The 17,146-nt window shown below is 34.6% G+C and overlaps 1 protein-coding gene across 1 annotated transcript; it reads left to right on the forward strand.

Moving 5' to 3' along the window:
- Window positions 1–3,569: 3,569 nt before the first annotated feature.
- Window positions 3,570–16,464, forward strand: LOC124367646 (putative inorganic phosphate cotransporter). The gene is made up of 9 exons (XM_046824633.1): window positions 3,570–3,696; window positions 6,364–6,488; window positions 6,637–6,867; window positions 9,180–9,267; window positions 9,500–9,723; window positions 10,561–10,710; window positions 12,277–12,409; window positions 14,686–14,927; window positions 16,223–16,464. The coding sequence occupies exons 1-9, from the start codon at window positions 3,624–3,626 to the stop codon at window positions 16,400–16,402; spliced, it is 1,446 nt and encodes a 481-aa protein (XP_046680589.1). The 5' UTR covers window positions 3,570–3,623; the 3' UTR covers window positions 16,403–16,464.
- Window positions 16,465–17,146: the final 682 nt, after the last annotated feature.

Here is a 17,146-nt window from a genome sequence, read left to right on the forward strand (position 1 = left end):
GATCTTTGAATTTTCTAGGATTTCTCTCTTAAAGAAAAGAAAAAACATAATTTTAATTTTTTTAAATAGCCCCGAATGGTTAGTATCTAAGGGTCAAACTGTTCTTTAACAACTGAAAAAATTAAGTCTGTGCAGAAAAATGCAAAAACAGTTCATCAGTTTACAGTATTTAAACTAACAACGTAGGAATACGCCATAACATGTGTTACGTAACAAGTTTAGCTGTAGTTACAATCAAAATTTCAGACATAAACCTCATTTAATTCTTGAGACTTCCAAGACAGACAGACAATCGTACAGAAAATAAATTTGTACAATCCCCAGCTTATAAAGAAAAATGGTACCAGCCTACTGAGTGATAAATAGACTTCCATTATGCTCAGCCAAATCCCATAATTGGAAATTTACAATGGTAGTCTCATAGAAAAATTTAAAACCTACAATTGAAATTTAAATTCTCAAAAAATCTTGGCATATGGTACTTTCACATTATTTTTCTTCAAGTTACATTAGCTTGTTTAAATAATAATGGTTGAAAATTCTTCATTAAAAGATTGGTTTAACACTGCTACAGGTACGAGATTAAGAACATTTTTAATTGGTTTTTAAAGATGCTGCTAAAGATGTGGGGAATGCAATGTGCAGGAAGATCGTCCAGAGGCCAGTTGCTCCTAAAGGACAGGATCTCCCAGAGACTGGAATCTTTTAGGGAACAAACATTTTTTTTATTCTAACAAGGACAAGGAGATAAAAGAGTCCAGGAGGTAAGAGGGTAAGATAACTGAGGCGTTTACTAGAGGTTAATAGTTCACACACACAAGGATTTACGGGATGCCGGGACCTCTCTGAGAGTAGTGTTCCCAAAATGGATGGTATACCAGGAATTCCAGAGTCTGCAGCAAACACATGTGATATAATATGATATCGCGAGTCCTAGATCCCATCTCTGTGTTGTAAATCAGGGGATGGTCACTAGAATAGTTCACGGTTATACGTCTGATGTCGTACTCGCGCATCCGTAGTTCAGCTATCTGCCCGTTCCACCAGTAAACCGGCGGGTGGAGGCGGCATCTACATATCATTCGCATGGTCGCATCGCAGGCATCGACAATTTATTCACCGTAAAAACGAGGAGGTAATCTTGTCTGCCCCAATCTCTAGATCCACGTTGCCTGCCTCATGACAGTAATTCCATCTGACTGGGTTTGGCAGTTCTCTTACCCTTCCTCCATATCGTCAATTCAAGTCAAAGATCATGGCTCCGTGATTACAAGAAAGTATAATGATCTCTCATCGGCCACAATGTGACTTACAGACACAGGTCACGTCTATGATGGAGAAGCATTCGTTCCTACTGAACGCCATGGTTGTGCCGTCATTTAAAAGGGTAGCTCCTAGAGAACCAGCTGTATCTAGAGGGCCTTCAACTCTGCTTTTGGTTTCCCTGCAGCCCCATTCCGTAACCCACGCATCCAGCAATAATAATTGGAACTTTTTCTTTCCATATTATCTGCAATATCATTCAAATGGCCCTCAAATGCTTGCTTTAAAGCACTTAGACATATACTCTGTAGATGTATATACTCTGACCAAGGAGAACTCAGCTCTGGGAATTTGTGTTATTACCTTGAAAAGATCCGTCCGCATACCTAAATGGCTGCATGGCCTGTAGTGTCTGATATCCAGGTTATCACGTTTGACTTATCCTGATACTGTTCAGAGGGAATTGCCACATCAACGTTAAAACCCCTGACAGATTCCATTAGAAACTCCTTCATCGCTTTGCAGTGGTTAAGGTTAAGTAGAGAGGCCCTAATTTCCCCCTTTTGTACTACCGATTCTACCGATTACACTGTGAACGTCCGTTGCCTTAGTCAGCACGGACTTTGAAATAAAGGAGAGATTTGGCAGATACCATCTTTGCGAATAATGCTTGACTTCACCGTGGTGTTTCGTGTTTTCTTGAACTCCCTCAGAGCTCGCCTGGTACCCTTTGAAATTGACTTGGCTCATTGTGGACATCCTTCTTTAGCAAGATTAACTGCACGAAAGTGACCACTGTTTTTGGTGTTAGTCAAAACATAATATAACTAATTTAAATAAGCAATCATTTGGAATTTATACATACATATATATATATATATAAACCCAGTGCACAAAACAAAACCCAGTGCACCAACTGTCCAGATCCTCATTAGTAAAATATTAGCTTACAGGGCATGTCGCTCTAGAAAGCCCTCTCGGACAGATACAACTGTATTTTTTTTCTTCAAAATGTATATATTAGGGGCATCTTTATTTCAGGTGAAACATTATTGTACAACTTAGGGCCTTGATAAAAAAAAGAGTTAATCGAAAGAAAAGGTTTAAAATTGTCAAAAATAAAAGGCACAACATTACGTTTTAATCTCGTGTTAAATATATAAGTCAGAATTCTAAAATAAAATTAGGGTACTTGTGAATAAAAACTACTGCATGGTATGCTTATAGTGAAGGTAGCGTTAAGCCCCACTAATACTGCCCGAAAATCATGTCACAAAAATGCTCTCTATAGTTGTTACGTGACCGCATTCTCCAAACAATTGGATAGATCATTGCCCTCTTTTAGATAGCGGAAACCCTTTGGAAATGATTTTGAGTGGTAACAAAAATCATCTTAAGTCAAGTTTGCCAGACCGGCACGGGCCCCAGAATCTTTTCTACATACTTTCTCGTAGAAAATGTAGCAAGGGCAAAGTGCTCCACCCCTGTTACACTTGTTGGCACAAAACCCTTGGAGACAGCAATGACCACCAATTATAACCCTATTGGAATCAGTGGTGGGATTCCCCTTGTTTTTCGAGCGAATCCGCTTGGGATAGTTGGTTTTTTGTACTTGCTCCATTTTTTTTATATCCGAGGGGTCTTCCTGTGGCTGGTTTTGGTCCGCCTCAAATTTTATTTTATCGGTACTATCCATATCTGGGAAGCATTCTCCGATCTGCCACCTGGGTGGGCGCTCGGTAGGGGACCGGTACCCCCTCGAGAAAGTCAGTATTGTAAATTATAAACCTCCAAGTATTATCTCTTGCAACGGAAGTCATCCTAAACCGTGTGAATTATGGCTCCAAGGTCTTGGGTAAAATGTATATTTGAAATAACGGTTAAATGGTCTTAACTATACATTGAGACAATAAACAGCGATCAATACCAAACAGGTTTTTAACTAGTTACTATTCGGTCTATTCACCTCTATTTTAATTGTACCCTTGTCAATCACAATGAAGAAACTCACGGCAAAAGCAATACTAAGCGGCACGCAAAACATAGTTAAACCCAGAAAATACGTATAAAATCGTCTGATAAGACCATAGTACTATCGCGCCTATTACAAAGGAGAGTCTTGTTTAGAGCGCCCGTGATAGCTGCTAATTTTGAAACTAGTAAAGACGTAGACACTATCTGTCAGAAAGGTCCCGTGTGGGATATCAGTTAATAATGGTTATATATCACGCACCTTGTCACCAACTATTACGCCATTTCGAGTCATAGTCCTGCGGTAACTGATAAACAAATGAGGAAGAGATAATTTGCCGATAGAACGGTCTTGAAGCCATTGTCGCTGTCCGTCAACCAGGGTCAACATGCGCCGACGTTCCCTCACGCCGTCCACGGTACAGAGATTGTCGATATGCATGGATACAAAGAAACCAACAGGTATAAACTATAATTATATCAATTTAATTATATTTAATTCTAGGATATACGTACTAAGGCTAGTATTTTAACTAACTAAGGAGGAAAACATCAGACCACGTGTCATGTAATAAGTTTTATGAAGGATAGCATGATGGTCTGTCCAACATACTGCTTGAAATGAAATTATATTTCGTGAAATTATTTGACAGTAGTTAATTTTTTCAATATACCTTTTTTCCAACACCATGTTTTATGGAGAGACCACACGCACCGTCATTGAACCCGATTGACGTTATACAGGACGTAAAAAAAACTCTACCCAAACTTTATGATATTGGATGAATAAGAGCTAAAATCTTAATGCAGCAAATGGTCTATCTCTTATCGTTTACCATCGATGTGTCCATATGTGTTTTTTAGTTTTATGTTTTATTCCAGATACCAGTAAATATATAAATATTATGTATGGTGCAATAATTTTTCTTACGGTCTAAAAACACGAGAAATATTAATATTATATTACTATATCACGTTTCAAGATGGCATACGTTTGAAGATTTTAAAGCTTAATGACGTCAAAAATAATAAGATTAAACATATTACTTTTAAAGAATGACACAAGTTGCTCAATCTAATTAAAAACAGTATTATAGGTACTTGAAACATAAAAATTTTACCCAAAATAAGAAGTTTATATGTAAGGCTTTGACTATTGCAATGCACGGCAACATTTTCATTGTTTACATTTTTATGGCATTATTTAATCTTACTGTAATAGGGATAAAAAAACATCAACCATCCATCTTCTTCAAACGTAGCACGATAATATAAGTTCATTTTTATCTTTATTTAGACTGTAAGAAAAGAATTGCACCAAATTTGACATTTTCGTATGTCCTTACCCGTATTTGAAATACAGAAATAAAAACGAAAATTACGTACAAACAGATAGATTTAAAACAAAAAGATATAGACCATTGGTACCATATAATGTATAGCTCCTCTTGATCCGTGTAGCAAATACATTGTATGCAAAATAAAAGTTTAAAAAAGTGTTAAAAGGTTTATTCATATTGTGATATACTGAAATATACTAAAGTTTGTGTAGAGAGTTTTGTTACACTCTGTTTAGTTTTAAGTTTGTTTTTGGTATTGAAGGGGTTGTGAAGGAAACAAGACTTTTCCAGACATTTGCGTTTAGTGATACAACGCTACTCCTGGAATTAATTGTAACTACATCACTGAACGATTGTAAATTTCCGGAAAAATCATGATTTCTTCGCCCTGTACAGAATTGAAGGATACCCATTGTTCAATTTTTTCTCTGTTGATATAAGACAGGATACATGGAACGAAGAGATATACGTTCACTAACATAAGTAATGGGCTTGACTAACATTAAACCAAATAATGTCAGAGTATTTGTTATGTCCTACATATAACTAATAATAATAATTATTATTACATATATATATATATTTATATACATATATTATATACATATGTATATATATATATATATATATATATATATATATATATATATATATATATAATTTCAATAAACATTGAATCGCAAAAAGTACTTGCTCCGCCGGGAGTCGAACCCGGATCTCTCACTTGCCGGGTGAATGTACTACCATTACCGGAATATATATATATATATATATATATATATATATATATTCTATACAAAGGCTAGAAACTACACACACACACACACACACACACACACACACACACACACACACACACACACACATTTCATCACCTTTCGTCTTCAAGTTATTTAGAAGAGGAGTACTTTTTGCCAAGATGTGGAATGCATGATTAGGATAAGTCTTGTTGAAACATTAGCAACCTATAGTGAGGGAGTCGTTCACCTTAAATTTATTTATACAGTATTTTTGCCTAAAATTTAGAAGTTTAATAAGCTTACATTAGTTGTTTCTTCCGTTTTTTCCATTCTTGTGTGATGATAAAACTCTTTTGTAGGCTTGAGAGATCAGAAACCAGCAAGTCAAATTTTAGGGTTAGATGGAAATCTGTCTTTATTTTTACTAAGCCGAAGTTTTTAGTAAGGTTCACTTCGAGGAAGTGGCATTGCATATAGCACTGTATTATATCAGTGTATCATATATATTGATGCGTCTGTCAATAAAGTTAAGAAGATCGATACATTCCCCACACTCATACTGTAACAGTTTGCAGTTGTAACAAATATAACCTTTTTAAGAGTTATTGTCAGGTCGGACTTTTAATTCAAAATTAATACAATAAAGTGGGAAAATATACACAAATTCATATAAAGATGCACCGAAACATTCTCCGTAATATAAAAACCAGTCAGTCACTTTCTTGAAAACAGCGTAGTTACCAGCATTCAGTTTATATAACCTTGATACTTGACACGTTACGTAAAGATAAATCTAAATATTCTATCTGAGATCACTATTTGTATGCCTTTAGGTGTGAAGCTAAAAGCAGGCCTCACTCATTTAAAATATCAACTGGGTCACTTTGTAGTCTGAATTAAAGATTGGGTTTCTAATAAACTCCTGGTAACTTAAATGTTATATACTTACCTGAAAAACACGTCTATGAATCATAATTATCAGCCTAATTCCCTTTATACATGAGATGACAGGACTATCTTGATGATTAATACACAGCAATGGTTTTCAGGTCTGGGCAAACGCCACATTCAGGCTGCGATGGCTTTCATGTGTTTCGCCCTCGCATACTCCATGAGGGTCAACCTCTCCGTGGCTATCGTGGCGATGACGGAGCCCCTGGATAAGGACCTGATGGTAATTCCTTCAGGTACTTTAAGTCAGAAACGTTATTGTTGCACTTTACCAAACTGGTCAATTTAAACATCTTCCTGGTTAAGCTCCTTATCTTAAAATTGAAAATCAATCATTTTACAGGTGCATTAAACAAATATGTTTCCATTAGGTGTTAGACTGGGATAGTTCTGAACAAGGACTTATTCTGAGCTCGTTCAACTGTGGATATATCATCCTTAACATTCCTGGAGGACATCTGTCACGCGTGTTGGGCCCTAAGTACCTTATGTTTGGTGCCATTATGGTATCTTCTGTGATGACCCTTCTCGTACCCTACATAGCCCTGAACTTCAACTGGATTGTCTTCTGCTCGTCTAGAGTACTCATAGGACTTTCACAAGTCAGTATAATACATTTTAAGCCTAACAACTACTTTTACCGATTATACTTTCCCAACAATACAAGTCTGGTAGGAATATTAGCACCTGTCCCAAAAGACGATTTGACTTAATATTCTTTAATATAAGTCTCAGTTTGCAGAACTACAAATTATGATGAAAACATTACAACGTCTTTATCAACACTATTAATCTTATGTACTAACAATGCTTTAACTTTTTCTAAACATCTATCTATTGTGGTAATTTTAAATCCTATACGGGAAAAGTTTTTAATTTTAAATAATTATAATGTTCTATTTTTCAATTTTATTACACAGTACAATTTTAGACTATACGTTTCTTATATACGCGTGTGCCACGAAGAGGTTTAAACGTTTGATTTTATATTACTTGTCCGTTTATGCACCGAACACTTTCAAACTCTACATAATTCATTAAATAGAGTTTTTAAAATATTCTGTGAAAATCTCAGCTCTCTAGCAACTGTTGAAACAAAATGGTGACATATTGAAAATTTTACCATTTTCCTTCCTTCCTGTATTTCTTGAATTGATTGATTTGATTACTGTGTTGCAGTTTTAAGAACGGCTGTTTAATAACGCTCATTCTTGAGAAAAGCTGTTTTATTGAAGAATATCGCTTGTGCTATAAAAAGCATAACCGAACCTCCTCCTTTACAGTTTTACTGATATTGAAGTTAGAGAAATGGCTTTTAATGTTGAACAAAAAGTGAAGAGTTGTGCGTGTTTTTTTTATTTTTTTGCTATTGCTGTTGGTAACATTACATAAGCAATTAGACAATTTCAGGTCGCCTACCCAGGAGTTCAACTACCTAGCAATCCAACAATAAATAAGTGGAAAAATCTTTTGTTAGAAACAGGAAGTGGTAAAACAAAATTAAATTTTACAACATTCATCTATTCTATAATCTTCTTGAAGATGGAATTTTGGTGGAAGATTGTAATTTTGTTCTTGTATCATTGAGTTAGATCCTAATTAGCATACTCAAATTGTTTTTTCAGACGAGTCCACTTTCTACCGCAATGGTGCTGTAAATAGGCATAATTGTAATTACTACAACAACGGTAATCCACACATTCTTCAACAGACTCTATTCAAATAAAAAGGAATTACTGTTTGGGCAGCTGTCAGTTGTAAAGGGATGCTATCTTACGACATTTAAGACATTACAATGACGGAATAGGTATGAACAATGTTTTAAATGAACAAGTCTTGCTTCATTTTACGGTTCCAGAAATCGATAAAGCAATCTTTCAACAAGACGGTGCTCCTGCTCATTTCGAAAACCCTGTCAAGCGATTACTAAATGACAACCTTCACGACCATTGAATTAGTCATGGAAGTGATTTTTAGATTGGCTACTCCGATCCTCAGATTTAACTGTGTATAATTTTTTCTGTGTGATAACTTAAACGAACAAGTTTATACTCGTAGCTTCAATAATGATGAGTAATTAAACAATCAATTGAAGAGGAACTTCTCCGGATACCGCAGAATTTCTATCTAAGAACATATTATTCATTTGTTAGGGGCTGTTATCAGTGTGTCACTGTGGATGGATTTACAGTTAGAATAATTGCGGACAGTATTGTAGGTTTTTTAATAAGCTATGTTCTAATTTTCTGATTGAAATGCTTTATTTCTATATATAAATGACAATAAATAACCAAAACAAAAAATACTGTTTTTTTACTGCTTTTAAAGTATAGTTGTTCAAGATGCCAATAATTCGGTTCAACATTAGGTAGAGAGCTGAAATTTTCATAGTATAGTTTTTAAACCATTTAATGAATTTTGTTAGGTTTGAAAATGTTCCGTGCATAAATAGGCAAGTAATATAAAGTCAAAACGTTTAAAATCTCTTCGTGAGAAACTCTGTACTTCAAACCTAATATACTTGCCTCCAGCCTATAGCTATAGGATTTTGAGTGGAACTAAAACAGGATAGATGATAAATAATTGTTTTTAATTAATTTTCAAATGTTATTTTAAATCTAAATGAAAAGTATTAGTATTTGTATTACCAAAGAGGTGAAACATGAACTTGAATTTCCTGAGTATTTTGTAAAGTATAGGGAAACTCAGTTAAATAATTTGCACCGTCAAAGGTTAGAGCAAACCAAAAATAGTTTTCACTAACTTATAATTTGCATTTCTCACCCTCTTTTTTATGTACATCCTCCCTTACTCTCTTTGTGTGCATAACTAAACTTATTATCCTTCAATTAATCTTTATTTAATGTTGGTTTAACATTATTTATATTACTTACTGCACCCATGTTTGTATTAGGGATTCATCTATCCCTCAATCAACACGCTGATGTCGAAATGGGCACCGCCTGAAGAGAGGAGCAAGCTAGTGTCATTTGTGTACATAGGTAAGGCAAAAATATTGACATTGTTTATAGTTAATTAGGAATTATTATTAACTAGTCTTAAATTAGAGTTAATGATTTATTTTCACTCATTGATACCCAAAAACCACCAATATTCTGCTACCTTTTCAACCATTCCATCATCACAAACTGTAACCAAGAAACTATAACAAAGAGTTGTTTAAAATTTTAATTGTAGCGTAAATACATATTTATCTACTAACTTTGTCCACAGGTTCTCAGTTTGGTACGATGGTAACCCTGTTCGCAGCCGGGTACTTGGCCGCTAGTTCTTGGGGCTGGCCCAGTGTCTTCTACATCACAGGTCTGTGTGGGTTACTGTGGTCTGCGATCTGGCTGTATGTAGGAGTCAACACTCCAGACTGTCACCCTTCCATCAGCGACAACGAGCGAGACTACATCAAAGCCTCTTTGCCCAATTCCTCCGATATAAGTAGTGTAAGTATTTGAAACCATCTCTGACAACTATATGAATATTAAACTATGACGCTTTTAAATGATTTCCTTTTGCTCGGATCATACAAAGTTTAACATACATTGTTAATCTATATCTTCTTCCTTTTAAAACCTTTAAAATATTAAGTATTGCATATTACAATTTCTGAAACAGACTTTATTGTAGTTATATTCGTGTGTATTGAAACTGATCAGTTATCTCATATTTACGTATCTCAAAACATATTTTTCATATGCTACAATTATGTTAAAGAATCCGGCTAATGTATTTTAGTCTAGAAGTCGAGAGCCAAATTTATATTAAATGAACACAAAACCAAGTTTTTCGTGGAATCGACATGTTAATTATGTCTAAAAGATAATATTCTTGTCAGCCGGTCGTCGGTAGTATTATTAACTGTGTTTGAGGCCTAAATGAGTGGGTGAACATATCAAATAATAACTGTTTTTCAATTATATACCTTGATTATATGCCTTGATACACTCTAAACGAGTCGTAAGACTAGGAGACAAAGATACTACAAATGACTATTTTAAGAGTCTTTAAAGGGTTGGCTTAATCTGATTCACCTTTCGTTTTAGTATTTGACAATTTTGGCTTTAAGTATATTAACAAAAAAAATCTAAGAAAAATGTAATCTAAGAAATATTGTTTTTTACAATTTTTAACTTTTTTAATACCATCCGTTTTCAATCTCCACCAAAATTATCGTGGGTATTTTACGATTTATTCATAATTTTACGTAAACTATGACGATTTTAACTATTGAAATATACCATTATTATTTTAAACTCAATTATTTTTTTTATTTATTGTAGTTGATGCCGACTCCTTGGAAACAGATACTAACGTCTAAACCAGTGTGGGCCTTGGCTTTCACCCACTTATGCCAGAACTGGGGCAATTCCGTGCTGTTTAACATGTTGCCAAACTTTATTAATCATATTCTTGGATTTGGAATTGGAAATGTAAGTATGTGGACAGTCAAGTTTGCCAACATGTTTATGTAAGTGTGTAGGTTTTTATTTGGTACATAACTGAAAGTGTTTTATATGCGTTTGTGTGTGTAAAAGACGATATACTCGTATATTGTTTACAAGCTCTCACGGCTAACTGGTCTTAATTAGTTACTACAGTTCGCTATTTAAGTGAAAACCTTTGTTCCGTTCTCTGTTCACGGCCCAATTTGGAAACAATTCAAGAATCAATAATTAAAACAAACCATAAATCTTGTTATTTTGAAATGTCTCTATTTCAAGCTCAAGAAGTCGTAACCGCACAACATTTTGAGATGTTTATTTGTAAACATTTCTTTAATTCTCTGAACACATTTTAGGGTCTAGCTGACCAACCATAACTTTAAAAGTTTTTTCCCATATTTGTGACATGGCATCAATGTTATGCATGAAGCCTGTTCTTCGTTGGTGGAACGCCGTTGAGTAATTTAGTGGCTGTAGGTGAGGTCATCGCTAGGCCAAAGCAATAATAAAATTAATTATTATTACCTAACGCCCTGATTTAAGCCATCACCACTATGGTGGTGTCCGAAATCCTAACCTGTACTCTGGTAAGTGTGTCTGAGATCTAGTGAATAGGTTGTATTTCGAAAATTAACTCCGACTAAAAACATTTTTTTTTTAATCCTGGTATTAATAATCTACGTGCCACTTAAAACAGTATATCGTTACGATTTATATGGATTTATAAGGTTGTAAGGTGTATTTTTATGTCTACATTTTATAATATTTGGACCAATAATTAGCTGTACTGGCGTCATAGACACTTTTAATAATGTAGTATTTTCGATGACTACTTGTTTGAACTATCGTGAAAATTATGTGGGATATGGCTTTGAGGCCTATTTTAATGTGTGTGGCTGTACTTTAAATAAGTCTAATTTTGTCATTTAGTGTACTTGTGCTACAGGGCTGTTTTGGAACGTCAAGTTGTACTCACTGAGGGTAAAATATACAGGCTGTTTATAAAAGACTTTACAACTTTAATGTTCCCCCATTTATGTTTGGTTTGGAATTTGTCTTGATAGATTAATTTTAATGTGTTTTTGTCTGGATTGTTTTTATTAAACATTCCCAAACCATTGGATTAGCCGTGATGGACAAGTGTCTTGGCTTCCTAGTTCTCGAGATATTACCTCATGTGATTTTTTTGTTTTAAGTTTTGTAAGGGACCACATGCGAATAAAATAAATACCATAAAATAACTGCGAGAAAGAATCGGGGAGCGTTGCAAAAATCGGTGACTATATGTTACTTCGTGTTGTGTCGAACTTGAGTTATTTGCAAATAATTCAATTTGAATTATTGAATTATTTGAATTATTATTGTGTAGACGTGATTATTTTCGTGCTAATGATGAGAACGCATCAAAATTATTTTAACTCCTTGTCACAAAACTTGCCCATATTTTTATTATAAAAGTTTCACTTTTGTTTTAAGTAGCTTTGTAAAACCCCTCTCTGTATATTTAGACATAGTTTTGAATAATAACACTTAATAAAGTTTTCTAATTTACAGGACGGATTAATAGTGTCCTTGATGTACTTACTTATGTGCATATTGGCCGGCATATTCTCTTTGATGACAGATTACTGCAATAAAAGGAAATTACTACCCCTGACATTCGTAAGGAAGGCGTGGAACACTCTTGGTAAGAAATGTCTAGTTGTAGCTTTAATGACAAACTTAGTTAAGTTTATTATCTTGGTTATTATTCAATTCACCGCACGAATTTAACTACATATCAAATGGTATAATGGTAATTTTATGCAAATAAAATATTTGGTATCAAACAAGCCGTTAACGAAACGGATGAAATAAAATGAATCCACACGTGGGTTTCGTTGGTTCCCATCGATAAAGATCAGAGTTTAAAATCAGTTAGTATTTGATAAACTATACATAAATAGTGTATTACTTAACTAATTACTCGCATATTGCTTAGACATACATGCACAGTGTCTCAAAAATATCAAAAGGTCTGCTGATTAATTGTATTCCCATATAAAAATATAACAAATCATTACACTAAAAAATATTTTTCAGAGTTATTAACACTTTTATAGAATATCTTACAAAACTCCGCATACAAAATTCTAATATAGTCCATTTTTCAATAATTAAACTTGAGAAATCTCTTACATCTTTATTATTTTGTTAATATTTATGTATATATAAAAATACTGCTGAGGAGCTTATCTTAGTTTATAACATCCGTACTTAATTTCATATATCAAGTCTCATTCGTTCTATATTCAATTTTCTAATTCTTTTTTATTTATTTCACTTACTGGTCTGTCATATTTTATTTTAGTTTGCTTAATTAAAAACATTTTAGGTTCGTTTCACAAAAATAATTACGTTTGTAGATTCTGAGGTTACACTTTTATTATGTTATAGTTCCCTGCGTCCTGAAAAATTACTGATATTCAAGAAATAAATAATACTGCTTGATCCCACAAATCTGAATTCCATTTTATTTATTAATAGCCTCCTATCTCCTCCTAAATTAGCTTTGTTAATCAGGTATAGTAGTTATAAATCCTATCTTAAATGGATGTGTTACTCTATTTTCCTGTACTTCGGTCTGTTTTATTCCTCCTTAGGAACAATTTAAAAACTTTACTGAGCTTCATAATTTCGTCTTAACTTGAATAACTTGAAAATCGTTCATAAATTCAATAATAAACATTCTACTATTTTTTTAACTATGATTGGGGTTGTGTTGAAACTATAACTAAAAACATTCTAAAAAAATTCTTTATTCCATTTTTATTAGTTTGTATATAACCCATATTTTCTACACTAGAGCTCTTCATATTATTTTAAAAATTCCTTTGGCCTTTGGAAGCTCTTTAGCATCTACAATCATCCGCCTTCTGGTAGACCCTTCCTCAGGGTCCTCTAGGCATCTAGAAGCTCTTTAGCCTTTAAAGTTTTCCGCCTTCTGGAGACCTTGGCCTCTGGGTCCTCTCGGCCTCTGGAAGCTCTTTAACCTCTAGAATCTTCCGCCTTCTGGCACACCCCTCCCTCAGGGTCGTCTAGGCATCTGGAAGCTCTTTAGCCTTTAAAATATTCCGCCTTTTAGAAGACCTCGGCCTCTAGGTCCTCTCGGCCTGTGGAAGCTCTTTACCCTTTAGAATCTTCTGCTTTCTGGCAGACCTTGGCCTCTGGGTCCTCTCAGCCTCTGGGAACTCTCATATCCTAGAAACCCCCGTTATATTTCCATAAAGCGTTAAATTATGGAAATAGAACGATCTCAAGAAAGATCTCATTTATTGACTTTAAATTTTACGTGAAACATTTCTCCATAGTGACTTCTATGATGATGCAGGTCCGACAATGGCATTTGGTTGATCGTATTGACTCAGTAGGCTGACACATGATTCACCACTGTTATATCTGACCAGAGGATATCTATAGATTTGGAGGTATGCATGCAACTTCATTGAAGCTTCTTATGCGGCACGTGGTGTGTCTACCTTGTCATATAGAACGAACATCACTCCAGTATTGTTTAAAATTTATCCAATTCGACATACTTAAGTAGTAAAGCCCAACTCGCTTGTCTCACAGTGTGCTGAAGAACCGTCCTAGGTCAACAATAATACTACACTCAACCACAAAGCGTCTTTAATAGTGCGTAAAACAATTGTTTGTATATTCAAAAAGTATTAAATTTTAAAGAAACTACTACTACATTGTACACGTCTCCCATAAACATTTACTACCAAAAATGTAGCTTTTTATAGGATATACCTCAAGGCTTATATACAACTGCTCTTAATGCTCATGTATAAGACAGCTATATTAAGAAAGTTTATTACAAAAACTATATCAGTACGCATATTAAATTGTTCATAATCTTCAAAAGAATAAAGTTGATCTAAGAAATATTACAGCGTATATTTTCTTTCTTTGTTAAAGCGCACTGGGGAACGGCGCTATTCATGGTACTCTTGACCTTCACCGCCTCCAGCAACGTAGCTACCATCGCTCTTCTGACCATCATTACCTCTCTGAACGCTGCTACCTACTTGGGCTTCCTGTCCAACCACATAGACCTGTCACCTAACTTTGCAGGGCTCCTCATGGGTATCACGAACGGCCTTAGCAACATCAGCTCCTTCTCTGGACCCGTAGTCACTGGGTTCATCGTGAACGATGAGGTCAGTAATTGGCTGAGCGTCAGTGAAACTTGTTACTCGAGGGGCTGGAAAAATGTCATTTCTGTCTGTATATCTATCCGTCACGATATCTCAAAAACTAACTGATTATAAGACTGGAAATTTTGTATGTAACAAAAAATCTACATAGGCAATACTGAGTTCGATGATGGTGCATGTCAATATCTAAGATTTGGCTGAGCCCTGGCAAATATTTTTACATTGATCTTACATGATAGCAACAAAAGAGAGAAGAATAAATCTAACCAACTAAATAACCGACATAATTTAACTATTCGATGCCTTATGATTACTGCCCCTATATAAATTTATAGGGTTATTTTGCTCTGATTAAAATGTATTTAATTTCTTTATAAATTTGAGTGTCTGTTTTTCTCAGTTAGTCAACGAGCATGTTTTCCAAAGTGGGTAGATTGACTGAATATAATGATTGATTGACAGTCTAGAAGCTAAGTTGTAAACAAATTGGGTCCAACCACATGAGATTTCTACATGTTACTTTCATTCATATAGTTAAGTTCTATGTAAACGTCGGCGACGAAATCTCATTTAAGCGCTCTCTTGCGTTGTAGTACTTTTTCTACCTTACCGAAACTCTAATTATTCAAACACTGTTATGTAACCTAACCTAACCTAACCTAATAAACAAATATGTAAATGTATCATTTGGTAAGAAAGAAAAAAAGAAAGAAAGAAACACTTATTTATTGAGCCGAAATTAGGACCATATGGTCCTTTCTTACATTTAACCTCTTAAAAAATTAATCTTAATAATGCAAATTAAGGCTAATTAACTATAACTAGCCCAAGCGACAAGATATCCCGATAAACCGTTATGTGTAGACTTTAAGTTTTGCGTGAAAATTCATTTCTAAGTACACAAGAATAAGTTCTATGATGGTGCAGTCCAACCATGAAAATTGGCTGCACGCCAATAAATCGTAACAACCAGTAGGTACAATATCTGTTTCGTCTGCCAGGGATATGTATACATTTATTATCTGTATAATTGTATGTATTGTATATGTCTATCTGTCCGCAGGGCATCGCGAGAATAAAATGAGCTATAGACTTTTTTACATGCAGCCTGATCGAAGCCTGTTAAGCGACACGTGTTGTGGCGTACTTGTTCATGTGTTAAGAAGCGATGGAGAATCATTCTGGATGACTTAAATGTTAAATTAATACTTTTACAGGAACTTTTTAATGAACAATATTTGATTTTACTCATTTCAACACAGATTTTATGTATCTAATAACCTTCTTCACGATTCCAGACGAACAGAGGTGAGTGGATGATTGCTTTCTATATATCGGCTGCAACATATTTCCTGGGCAATTCAGTCTTCCTTTTGTTCGGCTCAGCTGAGATACAATCTTGGAATGACCCGATTGTACAAGAGGAGAAGAGTACAAAAGTGACAAGATATTCCGAACACGTTACATCAACGACTTGAATAGAACCGAAAAAACCGACAAAAGAAATTGACTTGTATACGATTAAAAATATCATTCATTACTAGGCCTATATCTTTTTATATACACATTTCAAATAGGATAATATGCTATTTTGAGACTTTTTATTGCATTAAATACCGTTATCCTATAATACACACCTACACCTCTTATAGGTGAGTATATGGAAGTGAGTTCTTGTGTTCATGTGGAAGTGAATGAATGACAATCATCAATGTTGTTTAAATACTGCTTCTCAGAGAGCGCCATTGATTAGCTCACTTGTAAAACTATGTTAACTAAGAAGGCACATCATTTTACATGGAGTACGAACTGCAAGATCTTGGATGTGTTATTCAACCACTGAACTTTCCGGTGTAGTATTCTTTCCTTGCTCAGGCAAAACCGATGTGGATACCTGTTACACGCCCAGTGTCACCAGGCAATTATATAGGACTTTTCTCAAAATTCAGCCTCAGACATTCTGACCATAGGCCCACGACCACAGTCTAAGTCTAAGTATATATATACTAGTATATCATATAATATATATATATATATATACAGGGAGTATATTATGTCTGGAAACACCCAAATATATCCTTTTCATAATTTAAATATAAATTTGAAACCTCTTACATCGTGGATAGAGATTGGGCATCTACTTTTTGGAACAATGTTTTGGATTATGTCCACAGTCACACCAACGGGGGACGACCACTGTGCCGAGGGTATCGTGAATATTC

Source organism: Homalodisca vitripennis, chromosome 8 (assembly GCF_021130785.1).
Source record: "Homalodisca vitripennis isolate AUS2020 chromosome 8, UT_GWSS_2.1, whole genome shotgun sequence".
In the NCBI taxonomy this organism is placed as follows: domain Eukaryota; kingdom Metazoa; phylum Arthropoda; class Insecta; order Hemiptera; family Cicadellidae; genus Homalodisca; species Homalodisca vitripennis.